At 44.0% G+C, this 12,930-nt stretch overlaps 1 protein-coding gene across 1 annotated transcript; it reads right to left on the bottom strand.

Moving 5' to 3' along the window:
* Positions 1-4,585: 4,585 nt before the first annotated feature.
* Positions 4,586-6,509, bottom strand: LOC124789779 (cuticle protein 16.5-like). The gene is made up of 2 exons (XM_047257244.1): positions 6,466-6,509; positions 4,586-5,105 (listed from the first exon to the last, which is right to left on the bottom strand). Exons 1-2 carry the CDS (start codon positions 6,475-6,477, stop codon positions 4,662-4,664), a joined length of 456 nt encoding a protein of 151 aa, XP_047113200.1. The 5' UTR covers positions 6,478-6,509; the 3' UTR covers positions 4,586-4,661.
* Positions 6,510-12,930: the final 6,421 nt, after the last annotated feature.

Raw genomic sequence — 12,930 nt, 5'->3', positions numbered from 1 at the left:
AACGTTATTGCTAAAATCAAGAACTCGTTTAGTTCATTGGTTGACTACAGATGTAGTCCTACTACCGAGGTGAGTGTACGAGGCCCACAGAAACGCAACGCTATCGCGTAGTGAACTAAACATGAGGGTTTCGCCTGTGGTTTTGTTTCAGAAACCATGCCGACTTTGACACGGAAATCCAAGATAAACCTATATGAAGATGTCAATATCAGTAAAATTCAACTACAGCCTGCCGGGCGGAGTGACGGCGCGGTCTGAGGCGTCATGTCAGGGATTGCGCAGCTCCTCGAACTGGACGTTCGAGTCCTCTCTCCAGCATGGGTGTTTGTGTGTGTGTGTGTGTGTGTGTGTGTGTGTGTGTGTGTGTGTGTGTTGTTGTTGTTAGTTTTAAGTTAGTTTAAGTAGTGTGTAAGCCTAGGGACCGATGACCTAAGCCGTTTGGTCCCCTAGGAATTCACACACATTTGAACATTTGAACAACCACAGCTGTGTACTTTATCTTATTTTATTGTGAATGTGGCCAGTTTCGCCATTTCATTATGCCATCTTCAGGCCCCATGACGAAATGCCGAAATTGGTTGTCTTCACAATTACTTAACCAGCCAATGTCCACTGGCCATGATGGACCAACATAAAAAATGGCTCTGAGCACTATAGGACTTAACTTCTGAGGTCATCAGTCCCCTATAACTTAGATCTGCTTAAACCTAACTAACCTAAGGACATCACACACATCCATGCCCGAGGCAGGATTCGAGCCTGCGACCGTAGAGGTCGCGCGGTTCCAAACTGTAGCTCCTATAACCACTCGTCCACTCCGACAGGTGGTCCAACATAGATTATATTAAGACGGGTGCATGGGGATATAATCTTCCAATCCAAACACGGATCTAGCGTGCCGCAGTGGACACAGATAATTTGTTTTTCTACGTTTTCCAACGGATATAGTGGCGTCTATTATTCGATGGAACGCTAAAATTTGTCTCAGATGAGATGGCTACTTTTGCCAATCATAAGCAGTTTGGTTGCGTAGCTAGCTTCTCCTTACGGTGCTCTATTGTTAGTATGGGCCTGAATCGAGCCGGCCGGAGCGGCCGAGCGATTCTAGGCGCTACAGTCTGGAACCGCGAGACAGCTACGGTCGCAGGTTCGAATCCTGCCTCGGGCATGGATGTTTGTGCTGTCCTTAGGTTAGTTAGGTTTAAGTCGTTCTAAGTTCTAGGGGACTGATGACCTCAGCAGTTAAGTCCCATAGTGCTCAGAGGCATTTGAACCATTTGAACTTGAATCGAGGTCCTTTTCGCAACGGGTCCAGCTGAAGCTGAAACACAAGAGTCTGGCTGCGTCATAGCTTATTTGACGGGGACTGTCAAGTACGTCAGTCGATATTCGTTCACCATCGTCATTGGGTTGTAGATAATTCATACCTGTGATAGAAACACCTCCGAAGTGTTGAACGGAGATCACGACTGACAAGTCCCATAGTGTGAGTGGCTCATTCTGCTCATTGTCATGTGTATACCGTAAGGGGAAAACATAACGAGAGAAATGAGTATAAATTTGTAGAATGTGCAATAAATTACATTGTGTAAAAACTATGTATGATAGGTATTTCTAAAGCTCCATAATTTGAACACTGTCAGGGTTGCTATATCGCTGAGCGGTAGAATGACAAGTCAGAAAATAATAATAACAGAAAAATAACAATAGCATATAAAAGAAGAAATCTCCTCGTAAGTGAGTACATAGAAAAACTGTGTTGTTATACACTTATAGATTAGTGTATCCTCTCTGCATGTCACCACTAAATCATTTTCTTAATTCTTAAGACGGATACATTTGATGCCCATCGTGGTCGACAGTACTACTCCACTGAACTATGCGCTGACGGCGGCTGATGTGAGCTGATACCATTTGGCAGATGTCGTCAAGGATAAGACGCGCTTCCTATTCCTGTTAGTGACATGGGACATCATCTTTAAATATGATATCTCTCCTTTTTAAGCTTACTGGCAGAATAAAAATGTGTGCCTGACCAAGACTCGAACGGTCAGTACTCCACAGCAGAGCGACAGATTCTTTCTGGGAGCCGCACGGGGTCCTGTTACGGTTCGCGCGCTCCCCTCGTCGGAGGTTCGAGTCCTCCCTCGGGCAAGGATGTGTATGTTGTCCTTAGCGTAAGTTAGACTAAGTAGTGTGTAAGCTTAGGGACCGATGGCCTCAGCAGTTGGGTCCCTTAAGATCTTACCACAAATTTCAAATAAAATTGTTTCTGGGAACCCCATTTTGTATATGATATCACAATATTATTTTTCGATGATTAATATTTAATTTAAAGACTGTCTTTTTACCACGACTATTTAAAAAAAAGCAGATACTGAGAGTACCTGTATGGATCGTCAGTGTAATGCCCAACATCACTATGTAACTCAGTGTTACACTGACTGACTTCGTGTTCTGTCTTGTCATGGGGGAAGCCTCATCAGAGAGATCCACCGCATGAGTGTCTAGGAAAGTGGTTCAGTGGTGGTTTCCGTAGCCTTCCACTGATGATGATGAAATTATAATGAGGACAACACAACACGCAGTCCCTGAGCGGAGAAAATCTCCGACCCAGCCAGGAATCGCACCCGAGCCCCTTGACGTGACAGACAGCCGCGCTAACCACTCAGCTATCTGGGAGGGCGGTCATATACTAATATGGTTGAAAAGACTGCTGCCAAAGCAAAACCTACAAAACATTAACATACGCTGTTTCATATACAGGGTGTTACAAAAAGGTACGGCCAAACTTTCAGGAAACATTCCTCACACACAAATAAAGAAAAGATGTTATGTGGACATGTGTCCGGAAACGCTTAATTTCCATGTTAGAACTCAATTTAGTTTCGTCAGTATGTACTGTACTTCCTCGATTCACCGCCAGTTGGCCCAATTGAAGGAAGGTAATGTTGACTTCGGCGCTTGTGTTGACATGCGACTCATTGCTAGCATCAAGCACATCAGTACGTACCATCAACAGGTTAGTGTTCACCACGAACGTGGTTTTGCAGTCAGTGCAATGTTTACAAATGTGGAGTTGGCAGATGCCCATCTCATGTATGGATTAGCACGGGGCAATAGCCGTGGCGCGGTACGTTCGTATCGAGACAGATTTCCAGAAAGAAGGTGTCCCGATAAGAAGACGTTCGAAGCAATTGATCGGCGTCTTAGGGAGCACGGAACATCCCAGCCTATGACTCGCTACTGGAGAAGACCTAGAACGACGAGGACACCTGCAATGAACGAGGCAATTCTTCGTGCAGTTGACGATAACCCTAATGTCAGCGTCAGAGATGTTGCTGCTGTACAAGGTAACGTTGACCACGTCACTGTATGGAGAGTGCTACGGGAGAACCAGTTGTTAACCGTACCATGTACGCCGTGTGCAGGCACTATCAGCAGCTGATTGGCCTCCACGGGCACACATCTGCGAATGGTTCATCCGACAATGTGTTAATCCTCATTTCAGTGCAAATGTTCTCTTTACGGGTGAGGCTTCATTCCAACGTGATCAAATTGTAAATTTTCACAATCACCATGTATGGGCTCACGAGAATCCGCACGCAATTGTGCAATCACGTCATCAACACAGATTTTCTGTGAACGTTTGGGCAGGCATTGTTGGTGATGTCTTTATTGGGCCCCATGTTCTTCCACCTACGCTCAATGGAGCACGTTATCATGATTTCATACGGGATACTCTACCTGTGCTGCTAGAACATGTGCCTTTACAAGTACGACACAACATGTGGTTCATGTACGATGGAGCTCCTGCACATTTCAGTCGAAGTGTTCGTATGCTTCTCAACAACAGATTCGGTGACCGATGGATTGGTAGAGGCAGATCAATTCCATGGCCTCCACGCTCTCCTGACCTTAACCCTCTTGACTTTCATTTATGGGGGCATTTGAAAGCTCTTGTCTACGCAACCCCGGTACCAAATGTAGAGACTCTTCGTGCTCGTATTGTGGACGGCTGTGATACAATACGCCATGCTCCAGGGCTGCATCAGCGCATCAGGGATTCCATGCGATGGAGGGTGGATGCATGTATCCTCCCTTACGGAGGACATTTTGAACATTTCCTGTAACAAAGTGTTTGAAGTCGGGCTGGTACGTTCTGTTGCTGTGTGTTTCCATTCCATGATTAATGCGATTTGAAGAGTAGTAATAAAATGAGCTCTAACATGGAAAGTACGCGTTTCCGGACACATGTCCACACAACATATTTTCTTTCTTTGTGTGTGAGGAATGTTTCCTGAAAGTTTGGCCGTACCTTTTTGTAACACCCTGTATATGTGCAATACTTCCCTGACTCAGGTGCTAGCTGTCAGCCAGAAAACATTATTTGATATTACTTTAACAGCACATTAGTAGGACGGTCTGATCTAAACAGGATACCAAGTACGTGTTCTCACTGTTGCTGGTACCAACAATGGTTTCCTGTTTCACTTCCAAAGGTAGATACACAGTTTGTAAGTATCTAGAATATGATTCTGATGCATTACTATCTGGTCACAGAAATGAAAAAAAAGTTGAGAAATATGGTGATTTAAAATATTTATTTAGTTTTTTTGTAGATTATTTTCAAAAGGAGCACTTTTTGTACAGACGACATTTCAGCCCAGCAGAGCAGCCTTAGCGTGGAGGTGGGCGGCGGCAGCGAGAGCGCCGGGGGCGGTGTACGCTGCAGGAGCAGCATAGGCGACATGGGCTGGGGCGGCGTACGCCACAGCGGGGGCGGCGTAAGCGTGGGCAGCGTACGCGTGGGCGGCGTGGGCGGCCAGGGCGGCGGCGCCGTTGACGACGGCGTCACGGGCCTGCGTCTGGGCGACGGCGTTCAGGTGGGCGGCCCTGGTGGCGGCGACGGCAGGGGTGTCCAGCAGGTAGCCGTCGGAGCGCACGGCCACGGGGGCGGGGCCGTAGGCGGCGTAGCCGGCGTGCACGGGGGCGGCGACCACAGCGGGGGCGGCGTACGCGGCGGGGGCGACGACTGCGGCAGGGGCGGCGCCCAGGTAGCCGGGCTTAGCCACGGCAACGGCCAGGATGGCACTCAGGACGATCTAAAATACAGAATGCCACTATAATCAGTACTCGCCCTAGTTTCCATAACTTAAAAGGTCTGCAGTTGAATAAATGTCCCACAAACCACTGCCTAGTAGGTAACACTTAGAACCACTATTATGCCTTTCCTATTCCAACACAGCGAAACGTTTCCAGAAACCCAAGTAAATTTAGTGGAATTGCTGCTCGTCCTACGTTTAATGTTGCTTTGTTAACTTTACCCAAATAATCTCCGGGAATATCGCCAACTTTCCTACTATCAGTCCTCTTTGAAGTACCTAACAACGTCGTCAACAGTTTACACGGGATTTACTTGCCTGTTACAATCCTGGTAGCGTGTGCAGTCTTTTAAGCATGATCATGGTTGGGTTAACCAGTAGAAAAATGTATTTGACAACAACCTAGATCATATACGTACATCATATATCAACAAAAGGCGAATTTAACTACAATTAATAACACGTCCTGTCATGTGCAGCGTCGTTCAGTGCTTGGCATACCCGAGACATGTTTGAAACAAAGTTTTTCCCGTATTCACCGCGAAGAGACCTCCAAATGTGTCAGACCTTTTTTGACAGCTGTCTCAAAATGAGCTTTCCCTGCACTTGACGCAATGTTAAGAAAGGTGTTCCCGAAAAAAGGTTAACAATAATTTTTTTCCACTTTTGGTGCCACCTTACCGCTTCAGTCACGTTCTTCAATCATCCACGTTTATAAGCTAAGTTATAGAATGTTACACACTTTTGGAGAAATTACTTTGGTTTCATCATATATTTAGACGCTGTGGGTTGACTTATTTTCCGACCTTTGGGGAGACTACAGAGAAACCCAGCCTCAAAATACGACGCGTAAGTTGAACTCATCATGTACCTTCTCGTGTATCTCAGTCAAGAGTTCAAAGTAAACCAGTGCTTTATGCACACTTAATGAAGGACGTAGGTTCCCTCCACTAGGCTGTGAAAAAAAGGTGATACCTTTTACAATCTGCATATCATTCCGACCACGCTCTTACTTAGCAGACTGCAGCCGAAATCAGCTGCATTTTGTCTCAGACTACGTGGTTACGACCAGTAAATGCTGTGCAGTACTATTATGAGATATAAGTTTTACCCACAAAGTTCCTTTATGTATTTCATACACTTTCCAAGATTTTCAAAGAAAATTAAAGTCCTTCTTTCCAGTTTCGAATTTCTTAGCGAACATACAAAATTTGTGTCACATTTCTTGTGGGCTCCAACTAGACTTGAGAAATATACCCTTAACGTTGGAATATAAGAGAACAGTAGCTATTCGTTAGAGTCTAACGTAATGGACTCTAACGAGGATTTTGCTCATGGAGTCTGGGAGAATGGTACATACCAGGGTGTTCATGGTTATGCTGCTTCCTGCTGCTGCTACTGCTGCTGCCGAAATGTGCTTCTGTCTGGTATCGGCCCGCTATTTATACAATGTCGGCCAACCGTACGTCACAATGTGTGAAAGTACCGAACCTTGCACTGCCGACCTTGTGCGAGGTCTTCCCGTAGGCGTTGCCTTGCGATGGCCACACACCTCCCGGTATGTGTGTTCCGAATGGAAGTTCCGTTTTTTTAACAGAATAAATTGAATATGTGTCAGTGACCAAGGCGATTTAAACATTTCTTAAATAAATAACTCATTTCTGTGTCACGCATAGGATTGGTTATTAAATGACTCGGTAACCCTTATATGGCTCAGTAGTTCAATAACGAAGTATCAGATCATAAATCCAAAGGTCTCTGGTTCCATCTCTGGTCAATCCCAGCATTTTTGTGTGCTACTTACCGCTTGTTTTATCTTTGTGAAAAACGCCGAGTTGCGCCGTTGTTTCTAATTCACGTTAAGCCGTAGGTTCCCGTAGAACTGGATGGATAAGTCAGTTCAAAGATTGTAGGAAGGCAACGACATAATACCTCCAACTGGACCCTACCTAATAAGTACTGTGGTGTTCAAAACAATCGTCGGTTTGATAACTGCCTCACTTTAGATAATTATACCTGTTGCTGCCTGCTCCTTCGTTCCGCTTGTGCAAAGCAGGGAAAAATTATCTCGTGCGTTGATTCAACATTATGTTGAATTTGAATCACCAAGCCCGCTGAGATTTTTGATTTATTAACACAGAACGGAGGCACCAATTAACGTTAGACATGTTTACTTGCTGTACTTTTGCTGTCTATTTCGTCCTTTCATTTTCCCTCCTCCCAGAAATCCCAGTTATCTGTGCTAGAGCCGGCCGGAGTGGCCGAGCGGCTCTAGGCGCTATAGTCTGGAACCGCGTGGCCGCTACAGTCGCAGGTTCGAATCCTGCCGCGGGTATGGATGTGTGTGATGTCCTTAGGTTAGTTAGGTTTAAGTAGTTCTAAGCTCTTGGGGACTGATGACCTCAGCAGTTAAGACCCATAGTGCACAGAGCCATTTGAACCATTTATCTGCGCTAGATGTTAAAAAAAGAAATGGCTCTGAGCACTATGGGACTTAACATCTGAGTTCATCAGTCCCCGAGAACTTAGAACTACTTAAACCTAACTAACCTAAGGACATCACACACATCCTGCCCGCGGCAGGATTCGAACATGCGACCGTAGCGTCGCGCGGTTCATGACTGACGCGCCTAGAACCGCTCGGCCACTCTGCCCGGCTGCTAGATGTTCAAATCCCTGTCATTACCCGTTACTTTTTCTAGTGTAATGCTCAATTCAGTACCGAATTTGAGTTTTAAAACCACTTGCCATGTATTCTAACTCTTGTCAGCTAGTGTATTCGATATAAACGAGTATCACATAACTACTGAAACTACTTTCACAAACACTCTATCAGAAATATCGTTTACATTCGGAGGAATATTAACTAATGGCCATTTTTTTTATAAAATAGTATCGACTGCAGCTGCGTAATGTCAATAAAATTTGTATTTTTGCGGAACTAGCCTCGAGAAATACGCTACACTGGGGTGACAAAAGTCGTGGGGTACCTCCTGATATCGTGTCGAACCCCCTCTAGCCCGGTGTGCTCTAGCTATTCGACGTGACATTGACTCACAAAGTCTTTTGAAGTCCCATGCAGAAATATTGAACCGTGCTTCCTCTATAGTCGCCCATTAAATCGAAACTGTTCCGGTGCAGTATTTTGCGTATCAACTGATCTCTCGATTATATCCGCTCAGTGTTTGATGGGTTTCATGTCGGCCGATCTGGTTGATTAAGGCTATCGCTCGAATTATTCTGAGTGTTCTTCAAACCGATCGCGAACAATTGTGATACGATCACATGTCACGTTGTTGTTTGGGAACACGAAGTCTATTAATACGTCAAAGTTCCGCCTCAGTTGCGAAAAGTTACCCAGGTTTCAGTTGAAGTACTCTAGCCATCTTCAGAAGCATAAAATAAACTAATATATGCCAGAATAAAGCACGGTCAAACATAAAAAGCTAAAGTACCGTGGTACCATGTCAAGCAACGTTACTTATCTGAGGAACAGCCCCGGCCCCACTTCATGGAAAGCGGTCGCTTAGCCATGGACGCAATGTTCCACGTTGATTTCTGCTATAGGTTCACGCAGTGTTGCTTGTATGTTGGCACAGACAGCTTGAGCCGTGTGCAGCTCACGTTGATGCCTCCTGTACTATCGAAGTGGCGTCTCGTTTTCTTAGTGTGTTCACTGGCTCCACTAAGTTTGCTCACCTTGTCTGTCCGTGAGTGGCAGCAGCAGCGCTTGTCGATAGCGCATACTGTGGTACCATCTTTGGAGCGGCCTCTAGTATTTCCGGGTCGTTGTGTGTCGAGGTAGGGGCGTTGGGACACAGCAGCAGTGAGGTCCGGACAGCCAGTACTCGCCTGACCGCTGGCATCACACATGCAATGTCAGATGTGGTCGTGAGAGTGCACGACCACGTCAAGGACCGGATTCAGCGAGTTTTAGTTGAATGGACCGTGATATCCGTATAGTGCAACTTTCACCTTTGTGTGTCCGCCCGTCGAAGTGGCCTCAGGGAAATAATTTGTCAGTCAACGATTTATACTGGGATCTTTCCTGTGCCTGACTTGGGTGGGGACGACTATTGGTTGGTCGTTCGGTCTGTCGTTGCAGCGGACGACGTGCATTTGGTCTTCCGACCACTTATGGCTTCTCTGTGTTTGTGCCTTCTTATAATTCGTCCGTGTTGTTTCACAGTGACTGGTTTTAGCATTGTGAGTTGTTGGTGGAATTGTTTTCCTGGATCCGCGTGTGTCTTGTGGTTTTGAATGAATAGTTGCTTTTATGCTATCTGCGTACTGGAGTTGGTGAGGGGTTGCGAACAGCGATGAGTTCGGCTTCGGACGGAGCAGCGAGGAGGTCTGCAGTGTGAGGACAGGCCGGGACCGCTGGTGGGGAGCAGACACTGTCGGACCGAGCTGCTGTCGCCGACGACCGAACCCAGGACGTTTGAAGTTGAGTGAAACGTGTCCAGTACTGAAACCCGTTTCAGATCTCGCTGTTGTTTGCGTGTTGCTGCTTCCTGGGTCGGTGAGACCAACAGCAACATGTGGAGTCTGTTGGCGGAAGCTATTTGGCGCCTTCTACTGCTTGATGTTGGTTTGGATTTACTAGTATTCTTATTACTGAAGTGCAACCAGTGGTATTTTCTGCCTTGTGGCCGCTAACGCCCCAGTTACCTGCCATGGAGGTTAGCGTACTTTTTAAGGCAGTGTACCTTTCCTCGACGTGTTGCTGCTGTGCGACACGGCGTGTGGTTCGACAGCCTCTTGAATTGTACTGTGCATATGTTTTTGGGAGGTCTACCTTGCTTTTAGTGTTTCCTTCGGCCTTGGGTGTGTTTCTGAAGACGTGGTATCTGTCCGTCCCTTCGCCCTTGCCTAAAAATACTCCATCGTTGCACCGGTGATCGGACGTTAGGATTGGTTAGTCGGTCGGTCTGCGCTTAATCTACCCCTGGTGTGAGTTGCCATCCTGTTATATGAGTACAACTCTTGGCTGCCTGTCTCACCGCTTACACAGCTGTAGTCACCTTCCTCTGGTCGATCCAGGGAGCTCTGTCTGTGGATCACTCCGTCGTATTTGGAAAATTTGTCATAATTGTTCAAAATTTACTCTAATGTTTTAACATGTCATTGCTTTCCCCACTTGTAATTCCGGCCTTCAGACGTTAATTGTGTGTAACATTGTTTGTGGCTATTACAAGATGCCAAGCTATGAACGGCATCAACACGATCCGCATATGGCTCACAGCTTGTAACACTTATTAGGAGTAGGTTTATTTTAAGTAAGTGTGTATCCGCAATTTATGAAGTGTGCATTCTGTGGTGTTTGAACTCCTTGTTGTATGGCTAGAAAATTAGACTTTTGTAATGTATATTTGAAAAAAATCGAAAGAATATGTTGAAATTTTAAATTATTGTAATGTGAATATGTTTATGAGAGAAGTATGTTTGTTAAATGCTGGTTCATGTTTGCGGCACTTGTATTTGTAACATGTAAACGCTGTAGAGAACTCCCTCTGCAGCGAAAGTGGCATGGAGCGATGTGAAAGGTGGGTTTGGCGGTCGAACTGAGCGGCTCCTTTGTGTGAACGGTATGCAGTTTGAGGCTAGACTTAGCACGGTACATCTCGGCAGTGATAAAAAAGGACTCGGATGTGGACCTGGCTATTACTTGGTATTGACGGAGTAATAAAAGCACTCTAATATGTTGAAAACCCGAAGCCAAGAAGAGATTTCATAGATCATTGGCGCATCGAGAGCCGTGAGTGCAATTATCGGCCATTTCGCCTGCCACTAATCGTCGTCACTGCTTCACAGGCTTCATACATTCAGTTACGTAATCTGTATTGGCATGGACCAATTAACTTGTATGTTCTTTCAATAATAAACATATAAAACGTCAACTGGTGTTAGAAACCATAACTTCAGTCCTGATCACGAACCTACGCAGAGTCCTCACCTAAGTGCTACTAAAACCGAGTATTCTGATTTAAATGGACAATTATCGCATTCATGCGTTTAAAAGTGATTTTTTGTCTAAAGTAAAAGTAATGGTAAAAGTTAAAGTAGGAGTAAAATTTGGATGCTTTTTTTATGGACTACTCAAGTGAAATTGTTAAGGTAGCAAGTTTAAGTACAAAAATTTAAAAATTAATCAATAGGAAAGTGAAAACCTTAATTATTTAAAGTGAAGTTGAATAGGCTTTTGCTAAAGCATCCTTAATTTAGTTTAAAATATAGTTTTGGAGAATTACAGTGCAACATTGTGTAAATATTATTGGCAAGAATGCCTACTTCACAGGTGGCTAAAGTACAAGTACATATAAATGTTCAATGAGCCGATTTGTGGTAGTATTCTTAGAAGTGGAGTTATGCACATTTTCAAATTGTGTAGTTTTGGTACGCATCAGAAATGGTTCATTTTGAAGTTACTTAAGCCCCATGTTGCATTTTATTACCTTGCAAATTAATTTAAGTGAATGGCTAGATTTTCAGAGATATTTTTTATTTTAAGAACAATCAAAGAACCTTGGGTAGTGAAACGATACCATTTTATGGGTTCCCATCATATTGTTCTCCTATTAAGAAAAAAATGAACTATTACTGTTGCTAAGGAAAACTCCTATATGCAGAGGAGCTTAAAAAGTGCATTTAAGATGTTATTCATCTATATTTGTGTTATTCATGTCAGTCAAGATAGAAGCCCCTCATGTCAAAAATAAGTTCTGCGATCCATGCGGTGATGTTTCAGTATTTTGATTAAGTAATGGTAATGATTGTAGTCATCATTAGTACGAGCTTGATGGAATTTTTCTCTGCATAATTTACTGGTGTGTATTATTTGTAATTACTACTACACACAGTACAGAGTGCACTGCGATGTTTGTATCCTGTTTGCTATTCAAAGGGAAGTTTCAACTAAAGTAACTTCAGTAACTAATATGCAATTTTCTCAAATATATATTTTCAAATTAATGAGCCTAATTAGGCTCGCAACTGTTCATTTTTTTTTCATTCACTTACAGTTTTGCCACTTGTTAACTCCGAATTTTAAAGTCTATTTGGTTTTACGGTTAACTGCACAAAATTCGAAATTATAGTCAAATACAATTTTCCATTAGACACACGCAGGGTCGAACTTTGAAATCCTCTCAGAAGGTAACATTAGCGTGTTTCGCGGCACGTTAGTGTTGTATGTGACGACCGTGACAGGACTTTGGTCAAAGTTTTACTCACTACAATAGAGATTGTAACATAAATATTGGTCGTAAAGTAACTGAAGATGAGTATTGAATGTCCAGCTGCGCGATCGTGCAATAGATCAGGCAAAATAATTAACAGAAAACTTTACAGGTCTTTAAAAGATAAAATACAGAGTGTTAACAAAACTAAAATTGATACAAAGACGGCAGTAGGTCAGAATGAGCGAAACTAAAAAGTACCTGTTGTACTAGCAGACAGTAGTTCACTAGACGAGAACACAGATAATGCGACGGGATGGCAACAGGATTACGTTGAGTACCATATGCACGTCAACGATCAAATTCAAATGGTGAGCCCGTTACAAATAAAACAAGGTATGACAGACGACATGAATGATGACAGTAGTTACGTTAATGGCTAGATGGATATGTTCAATTCATCAAAAGTCGAAAGTGAACCGATCGAAACACGAGAATTAGAATCTGAGTATGAGGACACCTTAGAACAAGATAGCGAGAAAGCGCTGAGCATGAACGATTTGTTAAAAATGTTGTCAGCACAAATTGCAGCACAAGGTAGTAATATTAACAATCAGCTTAAAACACCAGGTGTTAAAATCAGTAAA

The sequence above is a fragment of the Schistocerca piceifrons genome, chromosome 3 (assembly GCF_021461385.2).
Source record: "Schistocerca piceifrons isolate TAMUIC-IGC-003096 chromosome 3, iqSchPice1.1, whole genome shotgun sequence".
Lineage (NCBI taxonomy): Eukaryota > Metazoa > Arthropoda > Insecta > Orthoptera > Acrididae > Schistocerca > Schistocerca piceifrons.
The sequence above is the reverse complement of the archived record's forward strand: the minus strand, read 5'-3'. Positions and strand labels throughout refer to the sequence as shown.